General features: G+C 47.0%; 1 protein-coding gene and 1 long non-coding RNA gene across 2 annotated transcripts in view; one reads left to right on the top strand and one right to left on the bottom strand.

Moving 5' to 3' along the window:
* The window catches only part of LOC119397273 (intraflagellar transport protein 88 homolog), a 128,903-nt gene that overhangs the window by 53,124 nt on the left and 48,914 nt on the right, over positions 1-26,865 (bottom strand). Inside the window, 1 exon segment of the mRNA XM_049416510.1 lies at positions 1,921-2,029. Within this exon segment, the coding sequence (XP_049272467.1) occupies positions 1,921-2,029 (109 nt within the window).
* LOC125758971 (uncharacterized) lies at positions 19,669-26,560 on the top strand. The gene is made up of 3 exons (XR_007416508.1): positions 19,669-19,743; positions 25,631-25,787; positions 26,238-26,560. It is a non-coding gene; the product is annotated as an uncharacterized LOC125758971 (long non-coding RNA).

Here is a 26,865-nt window from a genome sequence, read left to right as displayed (position 1 = left end):
GCCGTGCTGGAGAGTCGACGAACCCGGCCGTAGCGTCTTTGTTCGCTGCGGCAGTGGAGAACGTTGCGTCCCTTCCCGGTCGCCTTGTAGGGTAAGCATCTCGCAAACCTTTCTCCACAATGTATGCCGCTACGATGATGACTTTTTAGCTCTTTCAATTGTGAAGCGCAGGTCATTGAATTAGGATGAAAAAGGCGCTGCATTTGCTCTCAGATGACAAGAGCCCGCTTGACACAACGCAGGTACTCCCGGTAAAGGGCCAAATTGAATTTTCATAAAAGAAGAAGCAGCGCGAACCACTAAACAGGAAAATGACGTACTGTGGTTGGTACTGTTTTTTGTTTTCTGTGGACATGTACCAACCGTGCAACCTTGGGCGACGCGAAGGGAGTTTGCAAACTGATAAAGCCAGAATCATGGAGGCAAGTGCGCTTCTACTTTGACTGGCTTCGGGTAGTGCTCGAACATTATTGCTTTGAGTATACAGGTCAGCATCAGTCCGCGAAGCACGAAAGAACGGCTAATCAGATGGCAGAATCCTATAGCTGGCTTTCCTGCGAGAGCCACGAGTCGCTTCAGCAGGCAACGCTTCCTTGGGAGACGCAAAGATCTCTGCAGCAGTGGAACGCGTCCTGAACTGTTGTCCCGTGTGCGTCGATTAGGTCAACGTGTACGAACCGGCATAGGCGTGCGCAGGGTCCCCCTTCAGGGGGAGCGAAGGTTCGTCGCAGCGCCCCCCTCCCAATTATATCAATGTAAGGCGCTGACATTGCGCCCCCCCCCTCCCCGAGTCGCAGCGCCCGCCCCTCCCTATTATGCCAATGTGTGGGGCTGACTTTGCGGCCCCCCTCTTAGGTGAATAGGGGGGGGGGCGACCGCACCTCCCCCCCTGCCCCCCCTGTGCGCACGCCTATGGCCACCGGGGATGGATTAGACTGCCTGATGCGATCAGCAAGTTCCTATGCCTGCGTTGAGGTTCGTCGTAGACGCACTTAAGGAAAGGAACTTGATATGGTTCTCACCTAGAACAAGGAGGCAGGTTCGTGGTTCTGTCAGAAGGTACGTGCCAGAACAAAGTACTAGACGCAGCGCACAAAAACTTCAAGGCAGTGCAATTTTTTTCCATAACAACGAAAGAGCGCGGCCCAATACTTGTTGAGGCACTGCGTTCTATCATGTCTCCCGTTCGCCTTTTTTCTGCTTGGGCAGCAAGTCTAGATTTTAGTTTTAACATGAGGATCGACGCATCGATAATGATGATGAACAACGACAATGATTATGATGAACACGTTGAAGCAGAGCTGTTGGCAAGCAAATGCGCCTTGAATGCTGGTGATGATGGTGAGCGTTGAACACGGCGATAAACGTGTTGATTACGGCGATAATCAACGATGATCATGAACGTGTTGAAAGAGCGAAGTTAGCAAGCAGAGGCCCCGTGAAGGTTAATGATGAATATGATACGAATGATAAGCGCGTTGAACTCTTGATTAAGGCGTTCATTGGGATGAGTGGTGATAATGGTGATGATTAATGCGCTAACGACGAAGAAGGATGCGGAACCTCACAGTAACCAGTACTGCCAGTGTCCAGTTATGTGGACACTTGTGCTCTTGTAGATATAATTTTTTTTGTTTGCTCGTTATTCCCTCTTTGATCGGTATTGTATTGCACATATGCAGAAACAATTTTACTTACAGAACTGGATTAGCACTGGGCAGCAAAGCGTTAAGAATAACGACATTAAGGTATGGCTGTGTTTTCTGTTTTTTTTTTTTCGCTGGCGTTGTGCATAATTGTAGTCAAGGCAAGTAGCAGAGAACGTAGGTGTACACAAACCTTACTAACATTAAATATTAACAACTACGTTTTTTACAGACATCTTAGGCATAATCCAAGTTCACAGAGTGCAAAGGATACGTCCGGCCGATCTGGTACAGGGCTTGTGGGATAGTTTTCACAATGGCCCTGAGCTTGAAGAAACAGTCCAAAGCTTCCTCCAGTGACCCAAGCTTTTGGTAGGCAAGTCCTTCGTGACACATGCGTGCAGCAAAGCAGACCAACATCGCAATCAGAAAGTAGCAGCTTCTTCTGAGTCTTTTAAGCGGAGCATCAGCCGTGAATCCATTATTCTCCCGACAGGTTGAATAACGACAAATAAGAGATGAAAGACATTTCTCGTTCTTGTGGAGAATATCACTCATTTCATATGGGGATACCTATGCTTGGTTCGAAATCTCGCCACAGTGCCCTATGGCATTGCACTACTAATAATGAAGGCGTGCGTTCAATTTCCAGTCACGAAGACCGCATTCCTATGCAGGTAAAATGCGAAGACGTCCGTATACTTAAATGTGTACGTGCCCACGACAGAACTGTAGCGGTCACAATTAAACCGGAGCGCACATTATAGCGTGCCCCGTAATCGGTTCATAGTTATGACAGGAAAAAACACCCTGAATATGATTCAAGTAAAATTTGAGAAATATTGGTCCTATTAAATTTATTTTTATTTATTTATTTATTTACATGATGCTGCATGCTTTTGTGGCCCAAGCAGGAAGGGTAAAAACAAAATACAAAAATAAATAATGACATAGTCATGAGCAAATATCATTTAAACAAAACATTTTCACACACACGCATAATGACATGTATGTATGTATGTATGTATGCATGAATGCATGCATGCATGCATGCATGCATGAGATCATCATCAAATTGAACTGCCAAAGCTCCCTTTCAGGGCTCAAATTATTAACAGTGGAACATCATGAACAAGCACACGCTCTCTTCGTCCTCTTCTTCATGTTCTCCTTCGCTCCCGGAACACGTGCGCCGATTTGTCCGGCTAGGGATGCAACAACTCTGATGGGCGATAGGTGACTATGGTATGGCACAATGCGTCACTGTACACTCTGTCCTGCGCGGGGACAGGACGCGCGCGAATGTCTTTATACCGCACATGCTCTAAAGACGAGCATCTAAACCTGTCTCGCTTAGAAATCTTAGAGGCACTTTAAACTCCGTTGGGCGTGGTCTTCTTTCTCATTCTTTGCCTTTTCCTCTTAGCCCCGTAAGGAGCAGAAGGCTAGAAACCCGCTTTCCAGGGCGACCTCTCCTCCTTCTTGTCATTAAAGATCTTCTTGTTCTTCTGATGGGCGAGAGAACGAGTACAGAAAGAGAGAGAGAAAGATAGAAAGAAAGAGAAACAGAAAGATTCTTGGCGAAAAATATTTCTTGGCAAGGCGGTATTCGAACCCGCGTTCCCACGATCCGAAGACGACTGTCCTAACCACTTGGCTATGCAGGCACACTAGGAGAGCATAGCATATTCTTGAATAGCATAGTGTAGCAAAGGGGAGGGAAAGAGAGGAGGAGAGATGTGAGGGTGAGAAGGAGGAAATGGAGGAGGGGCGAGAGTAAAGCATGGCATAGAAAGAATGAGAAAGATAGAAATAGAGAGAAAGGCAGAAAGATAAAGTCAGAAAGCGAAGGAAGAGAAAGAAAGAATTCAATAAAAATAAACAAAGACAAAAATCAGGGAAGAAGCAGAGATTAGTGAAAAAGAAAGAAAGAGAACAAAATAAAGAGAAACAAAGAAGGCTCCGCACTTCCTTCATGCTTGGCACCACGAGGGCGAAGCTACCTTAATTTTAATGATGTTTTTTTAAGCCCTGAGACTTGAGAACCTCTTCAGGCAGGGAGCTCCAATCACAGATTGTAATGGGAAATAATGAATATTTGTGAAAGTTTGTTTTTGCGAAATGAGGAGTGAAAGTAAGAAAGACAGTGTGCGACCGCCGTGTTTTTCTTAAGGACGGTGTGATGCAATGCGCTTCCGAAATGCCAAGCTTACCATGAATCAAAGAGTGCAAAAATTCTAGCCCTGCTCTCTGCCGTCGTGTACATAGAGGTTTCTTGTGGTTCGCATCGATAAGGAGACATGGAAAATCTCAGTGTTTGTACCTATTACACATGAAGCGCGTAGCACGCCTTTGGACCTTCTCTGCCCGTGTCATGTCGTTTTTTGTCCCATACCACGGCGGTGTACTCATGTTTCGGTCTAACAATTGGTTGATACGTTATTTTATTGCTATAGCAATTATATGGGCAGTCTCGGCTGGAAAATGTACGTCCCCGTCGCCGCCGCCCCCGTCATTCACCGTATATGTATATGTATATATATAAAAAAGCCACAAATAAAAATAATTCAGAAATACTTTCCGACGCATGGAATCGAACGGGCGACCTCTTGCGTTGCAGCCCGCCGCGTTAGACGTTAGCCAACGACAGCACCGTCTTTCAACCTGCTAACGGCGAGCTATTTATATGCACCATGTACTTCAGCATGCTTTCTTAGTTGACACATAGATGGCGCGATGTGCGCGCGTGTGGCGCGCTTTAAAGATCGTCGCCCCGCTCCTGCGAACGCCGTTGCTCTTCGCCCTACAGGGCATGGTCGCCTACGTGCGCTTATCTCGAGGAAAGAAGGGGGTGGTGGAGCGGGGCGTTGTATGTCTTGTGCTTTCCCCGCGAGGTCCGCGCTGAAGTCACAGAGCGTACAAAGGTCGCTTCTCTCGCTGCAGCGGCCGCGTTTGAGAAAGGAGCGCGCTGTTCAAACAGAAATAAGTAACAACTGTGACAATTAGTTCGCGCTCGTCCTGTGTGTACCTGTTCGTTTGTTTCGTGCGTCCTGCGTTATGTTTGAGCAGTGCGCTTCAAGTGTCGAGCTGTGACGCATTAGTTCGCGCTCGTCCTGTGTTGCGTTTTTTACACTACCTGAAGCCTTCCTGAGCTCGTTCCTTAGAAATCCGTTTTTCTTTTTTTCATTTGAGAAGTTATGTAGAAAATGTGATCACTTCAGGTGAGCGGGTCATTATTTATTACTAGGGATGGGCGAATAGTGAACTTGAGGTTCGAAGCGAATCCGAAGCGAATAGTGATTTGGTCGAGTAATTTCGAATCGAATAGTTCGAATAGTAATTACCGCATATTATTAAGCAAAATGACCATTTTTGTCATGACTCTTGCACAATATTTGAAGGATTGGAACTAGGTATGAGTGAATGTCACTTTTTTGGTTTGAAATGAAGTGGAAGCAGCCTTGAATAGTATCAAGATTGGAATAGCAGTAGGGTGCAAGTTATAAGTGGACGTTACAATTTAAAAATTACAAGACTTAGCGCATATAAGCCCATGTAACACGCGTTTAAACTTTAAAAAAATGTACATTTAGCCTTGAAGTGTAGCTTCGCGGCAGTGCAGATTTCCCTTGAATGAATTGCTTCACGGCACAGCAACTAGACGCTGCAGCGAAACCACCTTTACAGGGGGGTTAGGCGCGGTCAAATGTATACATATATTCGTTCATTACGAATACTTCGAAATTTCGAATAATCTAAATTCGTATCGAAGCAAATTCGAATACTCTAATATTCGTTCGAACATTCGAAACGCCCTAATATTCGCCCATCCCTATTTATTTCGTATAAATGCTTGTACTTCGTGACCTCACGGACAGGTATGTTATTGATGGTGTAGTTAAAACTTAAAGGCACCTTCTTTCTTGTTATGCGTATAAGTAATGTTTTTTTCAAGATCTAGTAAAATCCCCCGTTTATTACACCAAGACGCAACATCTTTTAGTGCAGTATTCAGCAGGGTTTGTTCTGAAACGAAGCATTTTTGTTTGGCGAACACACAGTCATCGGAAAAAAGCTTACCTTTAACATTTCATCTATCGGGGAGCCTATGTCTTTGATACGCGCGGAATCATGATACACACTAAGAATAATAAAAGCCCGAGTACACTACCATGCAGAACTCCTGACGTAACGTCAAACAGGGAGGAGCGGTGTCCGTTTATTTTCAAATACTGCATACGGTGCTTCAAGTGAGCAGCAATCCAAGTTATGAGTGCCGCAGCAGGTACCCCAATTTAAGCCTTAGAAGTAGTTTACTGTTGGGAACCTTGTCGAATGCCTTTCTAAAACCTAGGTATATGACGTCAACTCGTCCAGATTGATATATTATTGCGCTAAAGGTGTGAATAACGCTTGTTAATTGCGTAACAGTTGAAAACCCCGTTCTGAAACCATGCTGGCATGGACAGAGGGTTGTATTTATATTAAGAATTTCTAACATATGATTTGCGACAACCTGTTTGATCAGTTTGCAGGAGGAACAAGTTGAAGAGATATTGCGGTAATTTCCCCCAGAAAAGCGGACAGCATTTATGTGTATTGACACAATTCTAGCTGTGAGCCAATCAGGGGGCAAAGACAAGGACAACTACGATTTATGAAATATCTTATTACAAAATGGGTTGATGATTCTGCATAACGCCCCAAGGTAATATTCGGTATATCATCAGGACCAGCAGAAAGGTTCGGATCTAGTCTAAGGACGACGTCTTCATAACACACTAAAACAACAGGTCCACATGAAGGAACACAAACATTGTTCAAACCATCATAATATTCATCATCGCTACTGGGAAACACAGAATGGAAATAAGAATTAAAGTTTTGCGCCATTTCTTCGGGACACGTGATGACTTTGTCAATAAAAACACTCTTAATAGGCTTTCTGTAATCCCAAATGTGATTCAAAAATTTATTTGGATTTTCTTGCATAAACCGTGGGAGTGCTTCAGTAAAATAATGTTTCCTAGCCGATTGAATACATGTACCTAATTTAGCCATCAATTTGTCTAAGGAACTAAAGTTACGACACTTCGTTCTCTTAAACGCTTAATTTTAAATGCGAAGCATTTCTTAGCGAACTTCTGCGAGTTTGAGCGTATCTATCTATCTATCTAGCCGCCTACGACTTTGTGCTCTCCTGGCCGTTTCGTTAATCGGATGCATACCAAAATTGGTATGGAATAACATGACCGTATTACGAACATAAATGACAGGTCATAATATGAAAATCATGACATGCATGTCATGAACAGCATGATTTACATTCCACGGCCTTGGGGCTCTTGCGGCCATTCCGTTAATTTCATATACACCAAAACTGGTATGATGAGACATTTCAACATGACGAACATAACTGACACGTGGTAACATGAAAATCATGACACGCGTGTCATGTACGTCATGATTTACATGCCACGCTCATGACGCACTCGCGGCCGTTTCGCTAGGTTGATATACACCAAAATTGGTATTGCGCGATGTGACTATATGAAGAACATGAGTAACAGGTGGTAACGTGAAAACCATGACATGTATGTCATGATTTACATGCCACGCTCATGGTGCATTCGCGGCCGTTTCGCTGGCTTGATATACACCAAAATTGGTATTGCGCGACGCGACTGTATGACGAACGTAAATTAGAGGTGGTAACATGACAATCATGACACGCCTGTCATGCACGGCATAATTTGCATGCAACGCTCACGACGCACTCGCGGCCGTTTCGCTCGGTTGATATACACCAAAATTGGTATTGCGCGATGTGACTGTATGAAGAACATGAATAACAGGTGGTAACATGAAAACCATGACATGCATGTCATGTATGTCATGATTTACATGCCACGCTCATGGTGAATTCGCGGCCGTTTCGCTGGCTTGATATACACCAAAATTGGTATTGCACGATGCGACTGTATGACGAACGTAAATTAGAGGTGGTAACATGAAAATCATGACATGCGTGTCATGTACGACATGATTTACATGGCACGCTCATGGTGCGCTCGCGGCCGTTTCGCTAGATTGATATGCACCAAAATTGGTATTGCGCGATGTGACTGTATCAAGAACATGAATAACAGGTGGTAACATGAAAACCATGACATGCATGTCATGATTTACACGTCATGCTCATGGTGCATTCGCGGACGTTTCGCGGGCTTGATATACACCAAATTTGGTATTGCACGACACGACTGTATGACGAACGTAAACTAGAGGCGGTAACATGAAAACCATGACATGCATGTCATGTGTGTCATGATCTACATGCCACGCTCATGGTGCATTCGCGGCCGTTTGGCTGGCTTGATATACACCAAAATTGGTATTGCACGACGCGACTGTATGACGAACGTAAATTAGAGGTGGTAACATGAAAATCATGACACGCGTGTCATGCACGACATAATTTACGTGCCACGCTCGTGACGAACTCGCGGCCGTTTCGCTAGGTTGATCTACACCAAAATTGGTATTGCGCGATGTGACTGTATGAAGAACATGAATAACAGGTGGTATTATGAAAATCATGACATGCATGTCATGTATGTCATGATTTACATGCCATGCTCGTGGCCCATTCGCGGCCGTTTCGCGGGCTTGATATACACCAAAATTGGTATTGCACGACGCGACTGTATGACGCACGTAAATTAGAGGTGGTAACATGAAAATCATGACATGCCTGTCATGTACGACATGATTTACATGGCACGCTCATGGTGCGCTCGCGCCCGTTTCGCTAGATTGATATGCACCAAAATTGGTATTGCGCGATGTGACTGTATAAAGAACATGAATAACAGGTGGTAGCATGAAAACCATGACATGCATGTCATGATTTACATGCCACGCTCATGGTGCATTCGCGGACGTTTCACTAGCTTGATATACGCCAAAATTGGTATTGCGCGACGCGCCTGTATGACGAACGTAAATAAGAGGTGGTAACATGAAAATCGTGACAGGCAAGTCATGTGCGACATGATTTACATGCCACGCTCATGATGCGCTCGCGGCCGTTTCGCTCGATTGATATACACCAAAATTGGTATTGCGCAACGTGACTGTATGACAAACATATATGACAGGTGGTAACTTGAAAATTATGATATGCATATCATTTACGGCATGATTTACATGCCACACTCATTGTCCGATCGCGGCCGTTTCGCTAGCTTGATATACACCAAAATTGGCATTGCGTGACGCGAATGTATGACGAACATAAATGACAGGTGGTAACATGAAAACCATGACATGCATGTCATGTATGGCATAATTTACACGCCACGCTCATGGTGGACTCGCGGCCATTTCGCTCGTTTGATATACACCAAAATTGGTATTGTGCGATGTGACTGCATGACGAACATAAATGACAGGTCCTAACATGCGAATTATGTTATGCATGTCATGTACGGTATGATTTACATGACACTGTTATGGCGCGCTTCCGGCCGTTTAGATAACTGAATATATACCGAAATTGGTATGGCATGACACGAGTGCGTGATGAACATAAACGACAGGTCATGCATTTATATACCAGAATATACGTTTCATTGGCACGGTATATACCACATTGCGCATGCACGCGTGCATGGCAAACATGCGATATATGGTGAACTAGATGCCATGGCACGAATGATTTCATTTGGCTCAAAAATAAACAAAGCGATGTATGCAGCTCTTTGCTGGCTGCTTCGCATTACATCGATTCCCACAGTGCGTGGGATCTGCCGGATTTTTTTTCTCTTCAAATGAATAACCTGCCGCGTAAATGGTAAATTCATGGATTAGTCTTCTTTAATTGTACCTCTTTTACCGGGAATAAAGTTTGTAATGCAATACTGGCAGTGTTCCTTGCATGTTGCCCATAATACTTACACGTTATTTGATGTGAATTTTTCGAAGGCTAATTCTATGTAATCCAGAACTGACTCATCCATAGCTTTTTAATAGTCTTTTACGATTTTGTCTTTGCCTGTATTTGCCTGGTGGACTATAGACAACGGAAAAGATACAAACACTATTTTATGTTCAGATATCATTTCGTATGCAGTGGTTGAAGTAACTGAAACTCAATAACTTAATAATAATGTCTCGTGTTTTACGCCCTAAAACCACGATATGATTATAAGGGACGCCGTAGTGTACGGCTCCGGAATTTTCGACCATCTGGCGTTCTTTAACGTGTACTGACATCGTACAGTAAGCGGGCCTCTACCATTTGACCTCCACCGACATGCAACCGGCGGGGATCGAACTTGTAAACTCGACTTGCTGCGCAACCAGCAGGAAAGAAGGAGGGAGAAGGAGGGGTTCGAACCCGTGACCTTCGCATGAACAGCCGAGCACCGTAACCACTGATTCACCGTGGCAGACAATCCAATAGCTTGTAAATACTAGGTCTAGAATAGAGACTGCGGATCCGCGTATCCTAGGTGGCTCCATCATAACTTGTTTACGTTGTGAGCGAACATATTGTCACAACGAAGTCCGCGTCAGGCATTGATCCTATGGCGAGCCATCAGCGTACGACGACGAAGTTACCCTTCAGCAGCTCAGCACGTTCGAGCCGAGCGCGAGCGAAGCAGATCCCGGCAAGAGCAACAGCATACCAAGTTGTCCATGTCCGAATGACGATAAATAAAATATGTAGGATAGGGAACGCCTTACGACCAGGGTTGCTAGGTTTGGCTACTTTGCGCCAATCTGGCTAGTTTTCTAGGTCGGTGGCGGCAGAACAATTGTCTTGGCTACTTGGCTCCATTTGAGCAAAATTATCAATATCTGGTGACGTCGCAGCCGCACAGGATAATGTGGACGCCGGGTCACATGGGGCTGCAAGGGAACCAGGAGGCAGACAGGGTGGCTCGAGGGTACACAACAGACTGAGCCCCCCATGACCCTGCCTCCGAGAAGCCTATCCCGGTCCCGTGTGAGTATGCGGCCATCATAAATCACTACAAGGGACTCAGGCATATCTATTTCCTCCCCCATAAGAAGCCCACAAAGGAGGAAGCTGCCAGCTGGCGCTTAATTCAGACCGGAATGTATACAAATACACATCTTCTCAATAAAATGCACCCAGCAGAATACCCTGCGCGCTGCCCATGGTGCTCTGAGAAATCCACATTAATACACACTACATGGACTTGCCAGGCCATCCCCGGCCTGCCCCTCATTGACCAAGCGAGTGTGGAGCGGTGGTAGGAGTAGCTGGCAAGCGGTAGCCTTGACGATCAGATCAGCTTGATCGACAGGGCACTCAGGGCGGCAGTTGCCTGTGGCGTCCTGCACTGAAGGCAGCCAGCACTGCTAGATAGGACTGGCGGACTTAGCTCGCCCCGCACAACAAATCCCTTTCTGTTAATAAATGTTCTTCCTTCCTTCCAACTCCGAAAATAGAATTTGGCACTTTGATTGCGCAGATGATGAACTTTAATGAAAAGGATGGCGCAGTGGCCTAAGCAGGCGTAAGGGTTAACGGTGGGGATCATAACATAAATATAAAAAAACTACACGTTTATAACCCACCAGTCAAGCAGTCCTTGCGCGCACACACACAAAAAAACATGCTTTATCTCTCTGTCATAGGAATCGGTATAACACGAACGTGAAATGTGTCTTCACAGACGTAGTCGAGCATTTGTTGTGCATTCTTTCGCCCCAAGGGCTAAGGAATGAATGCTATTGCATCAAATTGTAATGTCACGCGAAGAATGGCAAGCAGCTGTAAACTCGCAACGCGCTGCTCAAGCAGAAAGGACGCACGGAACGAACGTACAGAGGATGACCACGAACTAAATGTCACAGCTGTAACTTCTTTCTGTGGGAGCAGTGCGCTCCTTTCGCAAAAGCGGCCGCTGCAGTGAGCGACGTGACCTTGGTGCTCTCAACGCAAACTTGCGGTGAGAGCACAAGACGTACAAAGCACCGCCATCACGAGATAAGCGCGAACGAGCGACCACGCCCTGTAGAGGCGCGCGGTAATTACAACGCGTGGGGCGACGACCTTTAAAGCGCGCTCTAATAAAGTCACTGGAACGGGAAAAGTACCGCGACCGTCTTGCGCGCCGCCATATTTGGTCCAGCGCGGCAGAAGTGGCGGCGGTGCGGTGTTGATTTCACGTGGAGTAACGCATGTTTTACGCATTGCGTGCGCTTTTGCAGCCCCTAATGAAGCATACCGTTGTTCTCTGACTGATTAGGACAGAAATAGCGGCAGTTTTCACTTGCCTACATGCGCACGCACGCGTACTAACGCGATAAAGAAATGCGAACTGCGCGGCATTTACGCGCTCGGCTGTCTGCATTTATTAAATGCGAAGTATTTCTTACCGAATTTCTGCGACTTTGTACGTATCTATCTATCTATCTATCTATCTATCTATCTATCTATCTATCTATCTATCTATCTATCTATCTATCTATCTATCTATCTATCTATCTATCTATCTATCTATCTATCTATCTATCTATCTATCTATCTATCTATCTATCTATCTATCTATCTATCTATCTATCTATCTATCTATCTATCTAGCCGCCCCCGACTTTGTGCTGTCCTGGCTGCTTCGTTAATGGGATGTACAGCCGTCATTTTTATGAAAGGGAACACGCGAGCGCGTGGCGAATAGCCTCGTACCGTATATGTGGCGCGGCGTTGTGGCGAAACGAGAAAACTGAAAGGACAGAGCGGTGCCGTTCCGTGTATTGCCTGCACCCCTTCTTGCTGTTTTCCTTCTTTTTTTATCGCTTTATTTTGTTACGCTAGTCTGATCTGTGCCAACATTTGTTTTGCTTTTCGTTTCTCGCGAATGCTTCCGAAGCTGCAATAGCAACAGTCCTAATCGAAAGCAATCATTGTTCGCTGAAATGCCCCAACAGAACGTATACAGTAAAACCTCGGTGATACGAATCTCGCGGGGTTACCAAAAATATTCGTATCATCCAAAATTCGTATCACCAGAAAACATAGAAAATTGGTATGTGACAAAAAAAAGTTCGCATACGTTTTGATTTAGTGTTTCTCAGGGTTGCAGCGACGTCATGAGCAGCTATGAATGACTGCCAGTAAAGTTTTTAGACGTCAACTATCATACTTGTACTCGTAAATATACGGTGCATGCGCGCGTGTGTAATTATTGAACCAGATGTGTTGTTCGCCGTGACCGCTAGTAGACCCTTCCTAACGCTTTTCTGCATGACACCAAAGTACTGCGGTGAAAGCTACTTAAAAAGCGCTTCGCACGCTATAGATAGCGGCCAAGCTCCTTCGCCAAGACTGTCCGCTTTGTCTCTTGGGGTCTTCGTCCACGTTTCATGGGACTTCATGACGGACGCGCAGCCCATGTTTCAGTCTTGTTTCATAAAACGTCTGATTGCGGGGACATGGCTTGCATCGACGTGGCAGGGATATGTTAACACAGTACAAAGACGCTGCTGGCTCGAGCACAGGAGCACGCGTCAACGCGTTGAAAAAAAAAAAAAAAAGCGCGACGTCAACGTCATCTGTAATCTAAACGCGAAGGCGCATAAAGGCCTCCAAGATTCCCGCGCACTATCTCGGAGGCAACGACGCACCGGTGATGGTCGCGCAGCGCGCATGCCCGCGCCCGCGCGTGACTGCCGCGTCTTCCGCGACAGCGCGGGCAGCACCTGTTCGTACCTCTGCGCTAGCGTACGTTCGTATCAAAAGTCGCGGGGTGCAAACTGGTTCGCAACAACCGTACTCCAATACAGTGCAGTCTAATTGGCCTTGGCCGGGACCACAGAAAAATTCGTATCACCCCGAAATTCGTACGAGCCGTGATCGTATCACCGAGGTTTTACTGTATATCAAGAAGAAAGCGTAAAGACACGTTCGTGACGGGAGTGTAGGCAGTAGTCGGGGACGTCACCCCTCTCTCCATTTTCGTATTTTGCCATTGCACCGCGCCACATAGGCGGCGCGAGGCTATCTGCCACGCGTTCGTGTGTTCCCTTTCATAAAAATGACGGCTGTACATCAAATTTGGTATGGCATAACATGACTGCATGACGAATATAAATTACAGGTGATAACATGAAAATAATGACATGCATGCCATGTACGGCATGTGTTACATGCCACGCTCATGGTGCACTCGCGGCCGTTTCGATAGCTTGATACACAGCAAAATTGGTATGGCGTGACAAGAGTGTATGACGAACCTAAGTGACTGGTTATAACATGCAAATCATGACAGACATGCCATGTAAAACATGATTTACATGACACGGTCTCGGGGTGCTCGCGGTCGTTTAATGAAATGCATATATACCAAAATTTTTATGACGAGCTATTTCTGCATGACGAACGTTAGTGACAGGTGGTAACATGAAAATCATGACTTTCATGTCATGTACGGCATAACTTACTTGCCACACTCATGCTGCGATGGCGGGCGGTTCGCTAGCTTGAAATGCACCCAAATTGGTATAGCGTGAGGTGACTGTATGACGAACACGAATGACAAGTGGTAACGTGAAAATCATGATTTGTGTCATGTATGGCATTACTTGGATGGCACGCTCTTGGTATGCTCGCGGCCATTTCGTTAGCTTGATATATAGCAAGATTGATATTGCGCGCCCTGACTCTATGACGAACATGACTGACAGGTGGTAGCATGAAAATAATAACATGCATGACATTTACGGCATGATTTGCATTACACTGTCTTGGCGCGCTTCCGGCCGTTTTGTTAACTGGATGTATAGCAAATTTGTACGGCATGACATGGATGTGTGACGAACATAAATTACAGGCCATGCGTTGTATATACCAGAATATACGTACGTTTCATTCGCGTTGTCATTCAAAATGCATGCATGTCAAACATCTAATGTATAGTGAACTAGATCTTACATGACATGCGTACCAATATTTTCATGTTACCGCAAGATATTTATGATCGTCGTACAGCCACGTCACGCAATACCGATTTTGGTGCATATCAAACAAGCGAACCGGCCGCGAGAGCATCATGAGCATGGCATGTAAATCATGCCTTACATGACATGCGTACCATTATTTTCATGTTACCGCACGGTATTTATGTTGGTCATACAGTCACGCCACGCAATACCAATATTGGTGCATATCAAACAAGCGAACCGGCCGCGATAGCATCAGTCATTATTTTCATGCTACCACCTGTTATTTGTGTTCGCCACACAGTCACGTCAGGCAGTACCAATCTGTAGCAGTCAGTTTTCATGGCGCGCTGATTATTATATGTGAGCCCAAAGCGTCAATTTTACGCCAAACATAATAAAAAGCCGCCCGGCAATGTTATTGTGCATGAACCTTCTGCGGCAACCACGCGAAACAAGCTGCACTGGTGCAGCGGAGACGTAAACATTCCCCGAAACAACATTCGCGAATTCTCAATGAAGCGCTTACCTCACAAAGGCGGGTATCAGTAGTGGGAACAAATTTTTCCCGCCTTATTCTGTGGCAAAGAGGGCCTTGCCCGTTTCTCGCCGGTTGCTGCACCCAAAAGCGCAGCACCCGGGCATTCTTCGATGCCTCGATAGGCTTTCGATGAAGTCTCAAAACGATACGGGATGTCGTAATGTTCCTGCACGCTTTCCTGAGCCTATAAAAACAATCGTCCTCCAAAGCGCCGTGCGTCTGCGGCCGGGAGACACTAGAGAGGCGAGCGAGCTGGACAATTTATGTGGCGAAGCCGCCGAAAGGGCGCGGCGGCGAAGAGAAAAGGAACGCGGTACTTTTCCCGTTCCAGTGACTTTACGCTCTAAGAGCCCTTCGCGCCATCTCGCTAGTGACAACAAAAACACGCTGATGTAACACCGATCTCTGAGTACCGCCAACCGGCAAATGGTGTATATAAATAGCTCGCCGTTAGCATTGCGACGAACATGCCGTTTGTGGCTGAATCGTCTCGCGCCGCGCGATGCGGAGCGAGGGTTCGTAAGTTCGACTCCATGTGATGAAACTTTTTATTCTAGTTTTTTTCTTTGCCATCTCTTAGTCTTTATATTTTATAACGTCATATTCGTGACGGAAATACGGCAGTGGAGCCGTGGTGGACCCCGGCATAAAATACTTTCGCGTTAAAAAAGATTCTTTTGGATACGTGGCTGGATCTCAGCAAGAACAGTTGCATGGACCCTCATTTTGCAGATCACCCAATGCTAAACGCGGCTTTAAACCATAATTGGAAGTGAACAGGAGCCGAAAGCGCTCCACGTCCAGCACGCTCTGCACTCATCAACATTAGAAATCGGATATCCGACATTTGAAGTTAGCACCAAAAACCAGGACATAGAGGTAAAGACTGTAAAACAAGCGCTGACTAACAGTTGTCAGTGAGCACTTGTGTTGCCGGCTTTGCCTGTGCCCTGGTTTTTTCATGACGTATTTCATTACGTCATGACTTTCATGACGTATTTCCGTTACGGAAGTACGTCAGCAAAATGAATGTCATCTAATGGCAAAGAAAATAACTATAAGAAAAAGTCCCGTTGACGGTTGTCGAACCCATGACCTCTCGGTCCGCGACGACGGCTGGCGGGCGTTTAGCCCACTGAGCTACCACCAAACACATTACGGAGGCTACATGAACGCGTCTTTTATCTTTTGCACTTTCCTCTCACAGTGTTCATCGATGGATGGATGGATGCTATGAGCGTCCCTTTTATAAAAGGGTGGTGACATCTTTGCCACCAGGCTCGAAAAAAGAACGCGCCGTTGCTACGACCGTCCCATTCCGCGCGTTTCCAATGCAAGTTTAATTTCGTCAACGCGTTAACACACCATGAGTTAGCGGCTTTAGCCAAAGCCTCGCTCATAGCATCCATCCATATCGAAAAGCAGCTTTCCGACAGTCGCCTGGCTGTCGCACCGCGTTCCCCGCTCGCCCTGTGAGAAGAAACGGCCAGGCTAGAGGGAAGCCAGGACGCGCGTAGCGTTTCTCTTCGCATTTCACGACGCTCTGAAGGAGTGCATATCGAGTATCAGTGTTTATTATGTGCTTGTTGATGCCATCTTTGCGCGGGATTCACCATATGCGGTGTCCACGTATATGTTAAGAACTTCAGCTACCGCAAGGGTTAAATCATGACCATGGGCGTTAGTCGTCGGTACGGAGATGTGCCACCAGGCATCAACGTCAGTGCGATGCGTCCACATCAAGCGGTGCTATATCTGCCAAACAACAGTAGACATTGTACAAGCTCTCATATACCAGTGCACTGTGAATAATAAACTACTTCTGTGACGACACGTTTCACTTTCGTGTTATACCGATTCCTATGACGGAGGAATCAACCATCTTTTTTTTTCAACTTTATGACTATTTTCTGTCTTTTCGACCTGGCAACCCGCCTCACGACTTCCCACAAGCGGTGACCCGGACGTCGAACGGTAAGGCCCCACCTGCTCGTTCTTTCTCCAACGCACCCAGTGTTCACGGACACCCTCGTTTCTTGGGTGGCCACGGTAAAGACCTTCAGCCCCGTTCATTCCGGAACGCCATGGACGCCACACCTAACAGCGATGCGACGCCGAATCCCACGGTACCCGACCCTGTTGTCGCTACTCTCAGGCTACCAGAGTTCTGGCAGTCGTATTCAGAACTCTGGTTTCTGAGCATCGAACCACTATTTCGACGAAACCAAGTCACATCGCAAACAGCAAGGTACGACCATATCATCGGTGCTTTTCTACTTGCTGTCATCTCCATCGTAAGAGACATTCTGCGCTCTCCGCCGCCTGAAAACCCCTACGATACTCTAAAAGGAGAGCTCGTACGCCGGAAAACTGAGTCAGAACAGCGTAGGCTGCAGGAGATGTTCACTGCGGTGGAAGCCGGTGACCAAAAGCCTGCGGAGCTTCTGCGTCGCATGCGGCATCTGATTGGGGACCACTCTGCTGCACCGGACGCATCAATTCTACGCGAACTCTTCCTGTAGCTTCTGCCAGGTGCGGATAATTTTGAGTGTGTACTCGAGAGAAACCCTCAACTCACTGGCACAGATCGCCGATAAAATTATGGATGTCGGTGCCCCGTCACTATCTGCAATCTAGAGACAACGCGATTCTCCACTCTGTGCGCCTGTCCACGAAGGCGGTTTGGGCCGCCTTCTTCACAAGAAAGAGCAGCTCAACCACAAAGTAGACCAGCTGGCCTCTGAGATGAGTTCGCTCAAAGCAGACCGCCGACGCAATGGGTCACAGCACTGACGCAAGAGCCACAACAGATCGCCATGTCTCGCAGTGTCTGCTCGTGAGCACTTGCCCGTCACTGCCGTCAGCTTTGCCAGTTTGCGAGAAACGCACGGGTCAGTCACTGACAGCAGTCAGTGTTTCATGCCCGCTAACCAGCCGCCACGTCACAGACCGCGTCACCAAGGTGCGATACCTCGCCTGGTGCCGAGGTGTGTGTTGTTCCCCCTACGCTGCAGAACCGCCGACGACGCCACACCACGCCGCCTGTCACTGCAGTTATTGGTTCCACCATACGGGCCTACGAACTCTACGCTTGGCATCGGCTTGAGACGCACGTATCGATGAATTTTATTAATCGCCGACGTGAGTGTATCAAGCTTGTGGTAGACCTCCAACATAATCGTGGCCTCCGCGATTATATACACCAAGTTTTTAATGCTTTGTTTATTCTAAATCAATACTCGACCGCGTTTCCTACCTCCGCGGCTATCGCAGCCGTGCTTTCCCTGCTGACACTACAGAGGCGCTATCGTGGTTACTAGTCCCTGAAATAAGCTAAATTAGCACCAACTGCGCCTATTCGCCTATGCCTCATCTCCTATACTCGATGTCACACATCTGGTGCAACGCTGTGGAGGCTATCTATGAAGTTCGGTCAGCGAAATGTTCAAGTCCGCGCGTCTCGCACTTGGCTTTCATCGTTGTAAACGCTCGTGCGAGCCGAGCACGAGCCCAGCGGCAGGAGTCGCGACGGGCTGCAAATGCAGCGTTGGCAAAATAAAACACAAAAAAACACGGAAACAAAGAGACGCTAAGCGATCCAGAAAGACGTTTTGAACCCGTATGGCAGGGTTTGCGTGTTTTTAAGGCACAACGCCCTTTCATTTATTACGCAGCTTAAAAACGAAAGGAAATCATCACACAACAGGTGTTAACACGATCGAACTATTTCTTGATGCGAATGCATCTACTGCAAGAAGTCTCACTAGCTTCCGCTGTGTTCCACCTTATGTATGAAACGGTGTATAGTCACTGCAAGAGCGACTATATAGTGTCCACAACATAGAGTTTCTCACTATAATACCTAGAGGGGAATATGGCGCTAGTGTCTACGCGGGCTCCTTGAACGGCGCTTCACGATCGAGATCTGTTCGTTCCGCGTTCGTTCTGCGGGTAGCTGACGTCACAGAAGTAAGAGGAGGCGCAGCTCTCCCGCCTAGAACCGCCGAGAGGAAGAGAACAGCCAATCGTGAAGCGGACAGCTTTCCGGAAGTAGACGCGCATCCTGTGACGTCGCGACAGGGACCGTGAAGCGTTTCTCGCCTTTTAATAAATATAATTACTTTACAGAAAATTATTGTTTTTGCTTCTCAAGCTCAAACACTCTTTCAAACAGCAACAGCTTTGAGTGATGATATTAAATAATGTTAGTTTTTTTTTGACGTCGTCGCTAGATGGTGTCGCGCACGCGAAAAAAAAAGAGAAAAGCAGCGGCTGACGTAGTTTCAAAATGTCGTCCGATCGCAACGTCTGCGTTGGTTCTCGGGTGTCGGATCGTCAAAAGGAGCTTCTGCTGGCTTTTGTGAAAGAGCACCCACACATCGCGACGCTGTCGTGCCTGCTGGAGCCGTCGTTCACGAGGGAGGACCGGGACGACATGTGGCAGGAGCTCATGCAGGAGCTAGTAGCACTTTTGAACGAAGACGTCCCTGCACGTAACACCAGGGCCCAGTGGCAGGCCCGATGGAGGAATGAGCGCTACTATTCGCAGCAGGGTCTTGCCAAACTCCGAGGGCAGCAGAGGTGAGTGCGAGCACAATTGTATTGTGGTCGGTCATCTTACACGTCCCGCTTGTGCTTTACAGCGGCACCCGAGGCGGCCAGATTTCGGATTACCGCGGCCGCGTCGTGCTTGACAGGGACGAGTGTGCGAGGCCCATAGTTCGGGTGGTCTGAATCGGTAAGCACTGGCTTAGAATATCATTGTTACTTGTATGCTGCGAACAAGTGGGCTCGTTTGCTTCGAGCCATTACGCGCTGTTAGTTTTACTTTTTCAAACAATATCGAGTGGATCACCCGGCCGCCGCGTTAGCTGAGGTGCTAACACGTTGCGCCGCCCAGAACAGAATGCGAAACAGCCACATTTGCGGTGATGACGAAAGAACAGCCGCGAACTATATTTCGAAGGTCACTAGAGCACCCTACGTGTTCCAACCCATTTCTCAGACCCTCGAGTCGAGTGAGGTGCGCAGCCAGTAGGCTTGCCTCCCTCCACCCCTCTCTCCGAAGTCTGTGTGTCATAGCATGCCGCTGTTGAAACATTCTAAAAAAACATTGCTATTGTCCACTTCCACTCCATACTTCTTATTGCACTCAGTGTGTCAATCAAGAAACTTCTTACTATAACAGGTGAGCCCTGCTCCAGCTGCTACTGGTGTGGCTGAAGAGGATGTGGCCCAGGATCTTTCCCGTGCCCCAACTCGTAAGTTTCGCTGATGTTTTTGATTAACTGTAGATGGTGTTACATGCTCACAGGTGATGCTCATGCGTGCAGGCATATGTTTGTGAAGAGATGACATCTGTGGGCATAAAGACAAAAGGCTGCACAAAAAAAATTTGGCAAACGGTTGCAGGAGCTAGTTGTATGCATAACTGTCAGATGGAATAAACAGGTGTCCTGCCTTGCAGTTATGGTGAAATGTAGCAAAAAGGTAGCATTGCAAAAATGTTCAACATCTTGAAATGTTTCCCTATTTTGTCAATTGCTTCAAAAGTGAAACTGAAAATGTGCTATTGCTAAATATACTGTTCAAAAAGCAAGCTCGTTATATACATAACCATCATACACAAATGCACATGTTTGCACCTGTGTTACACCTGCTTGCTGTATGTTTTGCATACTGCAGCAGCTAGGGTTTCGGAAGGAGATTGTGTCAGTCATCGCGTAAAGCCGGGCAAACGATTGTGTAGCCCTGAAAAGGGCTGTTTGGTTGCTTCTCATGCAGAGGTGGTTAGAGGTGTGAGATGCGTTTGATGAGATGAGCGAAAATGAATTCCGGCACCGCTTTGGTCTGTCCAAACGAAGTGCGTTGGTTGCGGTGAACCAAGCACCATTCATGGATGCCGTTGGGTCAGTGGATTTTCAACAGAGAGGAAATTGTTGCACACACTGAAACTCTTCACGAACAGAAGCTTCCAGCGAAGAGTCGGTAGCAGGAAATTTATAGATGATAATGGCAACACATTTCTTGGTTTCCAGCTCATGCCGCAGCTGCGAGATGGGGGCAACCGGCAGGCCGAGGCGCTGGAGTTACTAGCCGCAAACACCAGGCGGCAGGGCCAGGCATCATTAGAAAGCTGCGCCAGGTTCAACTTCTCGGTGACGCGGTCCACGAATTGCAAGGCGTTGGTACCCTCGCCCGGGCCCTCATTGCAGCGGAAGGCACCTGCACAGTGATTTGTAAAGACTAGTTGTACATATATGTAGATTTATTTTTGTTCACATCACGAGCTATGATACGCTGGTTTGCTTCAGTGGTGCCCTGCAATTTTCTTTCAGTTAATTTTCGTTTTCTGCATATCAGAAGCACTGATGTGCTGTTTCATTGTACATAGTAAAGTGTAGATCAATGATAAATCGTGTCCTGCGATGTCATTTCTTTTTAATCTCATCGTGCGAGGTGATGCATTCAGCAGTTTTGTAGTACATGTGCATAGCACAGTGTGGTTTCATTTATAAATCATGTTTTGCCATGTCATTTTTTAAAATCTCATTATACAAAGTCATGCATTGAGCAATTTTGTAGTATATGCACATAGTGCACTGTAGTGTATCTTTATGTTTATAGTGTATACGTGTAGAATATTGTGGCACACTGTACGTTTTCTATCGATTTTTACCCATCCTAGAAAAAAAGAAGCGTTTGTGAATGGTCTAGGTTGCACAACAATTTTGAAATATTGCAAGGCCAAAAAATAGTTGACGAATACGTGTTCTGTTGCTTAGAAGTGTTTAGATAACAGGATTGGGTACAAACAGAAATCAATAATAGAGGAAGACATATCAGCAACCAACAACTTGCATTTTTTAGCGAGTTCAATTAATACCGGTTCGATTGTGCCTTGTTTTCATGTAATACAATGACTTTCGTGCTGCGAGACGCGTGTGTTGTTGCAGAGGAGCAGCAGGCACATTGTAATAACTCCATTTGTATATTATAAAAGGAAGCTACTTTTATATTCTTTTCCTTGGCATTAAATTTAAAGGATATTTATTTATTTTGCTTTTTATGTGCATTGCTCGTGATACTTGTAATAAAATTTCAATTCTGACACCACCCTTGTTGTTCACTTCATTTACAAGCACGATTCTTGTTGCACTAAAGCTACCGCATCTTGCTGTCCTGATTCAAACAGCCTTTTCCGGTTACCACTTTGGCTGTGAATGGCACCATGTGCCATTCACAGTTGAGCTTTCACTTGTGCTTAGTGTGAAGCGCATATTTTACAACCTGGTCGAAGCATTTCATCAGCATGGCGTTGTGTGACAAGGGGGCATAGGTCGGCAAACTCACTCATGAGTCGACTCACTCAGATTCAGATCGAGCTGTGCAGTCCAAGTGAGTAATACATTGGTGAGTTCGAGTCCGGGTGAAAACATTTTAGTGAGCCTGAGTCCGAGTGAATCCGCTTGAGAAAAATTTTGGTGAGTCTGAGTTCGAGTGAGCCCCAAGAGCAAAGTATATTTCACGAGTGAGTCAGGGTGAGCTTCACATTTTTTGCCAACCTATTCAAGGGGGTTATTCATTGATAGGAGAACGCTGTTTCGTTGATATGTGTAGCAAACATTTGAAGTGTAAAAAAAAAAACAGTGACAAACACAATGAACAAAGACACACACGCACCACACAATGCTGCCGAGGTCGTTGCAGGCGGCGGCGTACTCTGCGCAGGCGCTCAAGCATGCAGGCCTTGTGGTTCTCGAAACAGGTTCACTACACGGTTGCGCTGCTGCTGGCTCCCGTTGTGGTGGTAGCTCAGCTGCTGCTGGCAGCAGTCAGCATTGTCGGTGTCGTCATCGTTTCCTTCGAGAACAGGCTCATGTGCCGCCAACGCAATGTCGTGCAGAGCTGCACAAGCAGCAATGATGCTTGAGCAGCTCTGCACAAGCTTACAGCGATGCACCACTCCACAACATTGCGCATGGCGGTGTGGGCCTTGTAGTGGTTATCAGGGGTGCCACGAGCTGGTCGTCCGGGCACTGGTGTCAGGAACCACGGTTCTAATGTATAGCTGGAGTCTCCTGCACGAGGTCGGCATGACAGCTGTAGTGATAACGTCTTGAATGTGGCAAGCATTGACAGCACTTACCAAGCAAGCCGAAGTTTTGCTTCCAGGTGCTGGCGGAGAGGGCTCCCCCGCCATACCCACTAGTCATGACATGACCCCAGGAAACATGGACTGACATCCAGAGGTCGGCATCACATGTCTGCACAATTCAATTCAGTCAAAATTGTACTCATAAATGACCTTAGGTACAATGTTGGGTATTATGTTAATGTAACTACATCTGTCTTCACTGTTACTGACTGTTGAAACATAGCTATGGACAAATCATCGACAGGGTAGGACTTGTACCATAAGTTCTAACACGAGGACAATGCAGTGTCAAAGGGTAGTCTGCATGTTTACTGCTTGGAACAACCCATCTTCCAGCCACCAAAGCCTTTTAACCAAATTACTGCTGTATGTTTAAGGCAATGTATCACAAAATATCTACAACACGAAAAACTTCGACTGAAAAAAGGGTTATGAAACAATGCGTATTTAATGTACATGCTAGGGCGCGTTCCGAGGGACCGAAATAAAGTTTATTCATCCATCCATGTATTGATCCATGTAAACTACGGCACATTCTGGGAGCGCTAATATCAACAAATACAAATCGAGAATCAAGCTTCGGGTACACATGGCGAACGAGCAACGGTAATATTATGCACTGTGCAGGCCGCTGAACCAAAGTGTACTCCGCGTCACATGATTTCATCGCTTATCCTAAGCGAAGTGCCCTGAAACGAACCAATTTCCGTTCTGGATAGATCGAAAATACCGCTCCCACTTATACTCAGTTGCAACAGCCTCAGTAAAGCGGAAAGTTTAAGCGATATAAATGAAACAATTCGCTACGCATACAATGCATGAATAATACTCACAATCGTGGTGTTGAATGCGTAGAGTCCCTTCCCCGACATGTAATGCGTCGTGTCCGCGGAGATCAGGCCATGGGGCTTCGGGATTGCGATGAGCGTACCATCCACGCACCCGACCACAACGGGAATCTGCCCGAGCCGCGCGAACGCCGCCTTTGTTCGCTCTTCGCGTCTGTGGTCTCCGGAAAAGGCCACCCACCGTTTTTGCCCGCGAATGACAGTAATGGCGTGTTCCTGACGGACGACTGCGACAGGCCGCTGAATTCCTCGCAGCCGACAGCTCGCTGGAAGCATCCGATCGCAAAAATCTCAGCGCGCACAACGCCTTCCGCTCTGTTTAAATCCCACTGGTTCGTTGGCACCCGATGACGGGGCCGAGATCGTCGCACAACCAAGGTACAGTACGTTTCGAGAAACGAAAGCGACGCCGGAATTCACACTCGCTCATCTCTTCAAACGCATTTCGCACCTCCTACCATACTGCATCTGCTTCGAGAAACGCCAACGTAGCAAGGAAGCACCGTTGCAAGCGCTATTTTCTCAAAATCAGCTGTTGCGGCAGCCGCAACCGCCGCATCACTCGAAATACATGCCGTGCGACGCCGTGTTTCGCTCGAGAGAACGCGAGCGAACGGGCTCGCTCTCCGTTCACTTTTAGCAGACGACATGCTCGTTATGACGCGGCATGACGTCACCAAAAAAGAAAACATCAAGGAAAAAAAAGAAGTGGCCACGCCCCTTAGAGTGGCGTGAGTTGTCCGGCTTCAGCCAATCAGCGCGCTTGTTCTCCCCCAGGAGAACGAACAAGCGGAACGAACAGGGGGGCGATCGGAGATCTCTGTTCGTTCGCGTTCGTTCTGCGGTGCCTACGTCACAAAAGTGAGAGGTGGCGCAGCTCTCCCGCCTAGAACCGCCGAGAGGAAGAGAGCAGCCAATCGTGAAGCGGACAGCTTTCCGGAAGTAGACGCGCATCCTGTGACGTCGGCACAGGGACCGTGAAGCGTTTCTCGCCTTTTAATAAATATAATTACTTTACAGAAAATTATTGTTTTTGCTTCTCAAGCTCAAACACTCTTTCAAACAGCAACAGCTTTGAGTGATGATATTTAATAATGTTAGTTTTTTTTGACGTCGTCGCTAGATGGTGTCGCGCACGCGAAAAAAAAAAAGAGAAAAGTAGCGGCTGACGCAGTTTCAAAATGTCGTCCGATCGCAACGTCTGCGTCGGTTCTCGGGTGTCGGATCGTCAAAAGGAGCTTCTGCTGGCTTTTGTGAAAGAGCACCCACCGATCGCGACGCTGTCGTGCCCGCTGGAGCCGTCGTTCACGAGGGAGGACCGGGACGACATGTGGCAGGAGCTAGTAGCGCTTTTGAACGAAGAAGTCCCTGCGCGTAACACCAGGGCCCAGTGGCAGGCCCGATGGAGGAATGAGCGCTACTATTTGCAGCAGGGTCTTGCCAAACTCCGAGGGCAGCAGAGGTGAGTGCGAGAACAATTGTATTGTGGTCGGTCATCTTACACGTCCCGCTTGTGCTTTACAGCGGCACCCGAGGCGGCCAGATTTCGGATTACCGCGGCCGCGTCGTGCTTGACAGGGACGAGTGTGCGAGGCCCATAGTTCGGGTGGTCTGAATCGGTAAGCACTGGCTTAGAATATCATTGTTACTTGTATGCTGCGAACAAGTGGGCTCGTTTGCTTCGAGCCATTACGCGCTGTTAGTTTTACTTTTTCAAACAATATCGAGTGGATCACCCGGCCGCCGCGTTAGCTGAGGTGCTAACACGTTGCGCCGCCCAGAACAGAATGCGAAACAGCCACATTTGCGGTGATGACGAAAGAACAGCCGCGAACTATATTTCGAAGCTCATTAGAGCACCCTACGTGTTCCAACCCATTTCTCAGACCCTCGAGTCGAGTGAGGTGCGTAGCCAGCAGGCTTGCCTCCCTCCATCCCTCTCTCCGAAGTCTGTGTGTCATAGCATGCCGCTGTTGAAACATTCTAAAAAAACATTGCTATTGTCCACTTCCACTCCATACTTCTTATTGCACTCAGTGTGTCAATCAAGAAACTTCTTACTATAACAGGTGAGCCCTGCTCCAGCTGCTACTGGTGTGGCTGAAGAGGATGTGGCCCAGGATCTTCCCCGTGCCCCAACTCGTAAGTTTCGCTGATGTTTTTGATTAACTGTAGATGGTGTTACATGCTCACAGGTGATGCTCATGCGTGCAGGCATATGTTTGTGAAGAGATGACATCTGTGGGCATAAAGACAAAAGGCTGCACAAAAAAAATTTGGCAAACGGTTGCAGGAGCTAGTTGTATGCATAACTGTCAGATGGAATAAACAGGTGTCCTGCCTTGCAGTTATGGTGAAATGTAGCAAAAAGGTAGCATTGCAAAAATGTTCAACATCTTGAAATGTTCCCTATTTTGTCAATTGCTTCAAAAGTGAAACTGAAAATGTGCTATTGCTAAATATACTGTTCAAAAAGCAAGCTCGTTATATCACTTTTTCGCATAGCCATCATACACAAATGCACATGTTTGCACCTGTGTTACACCTGCTTGCTGTATGTTTTGCATACTGCAGCAGCTAGGGTTTCGGAAGGAGATTGTGTCGGTCATCGCGTAAAGCCGGGCAAACGATTGTGTAGCCCTGAAAAGGGCTGTTTGGTTGCTTCTCATGCAGAGGTGGTTAGAGGCGTGAGATGCG

This window comes from Rhipicephalus sanguineus, chromosome 6 (assembly GCF_013339695.2).
Source record: "Rhipicephalus sanguineus isolate Rsan-2018 chromosome 6, BIME_Rsan_1.4, whole genome shotgun sequence".
NCBI classification, from domain to species: Eukaryota; Metazoa; Arthropoda; class Arachnida; order Ixodida; family Ixodidae; genus Rhipicephalus; species Rhipicephalus sanguineus.
Note: the sequence above shows the minus strand (reverse complement) of the source record. Positions and strands in the feature narration are given on the sequence as shown.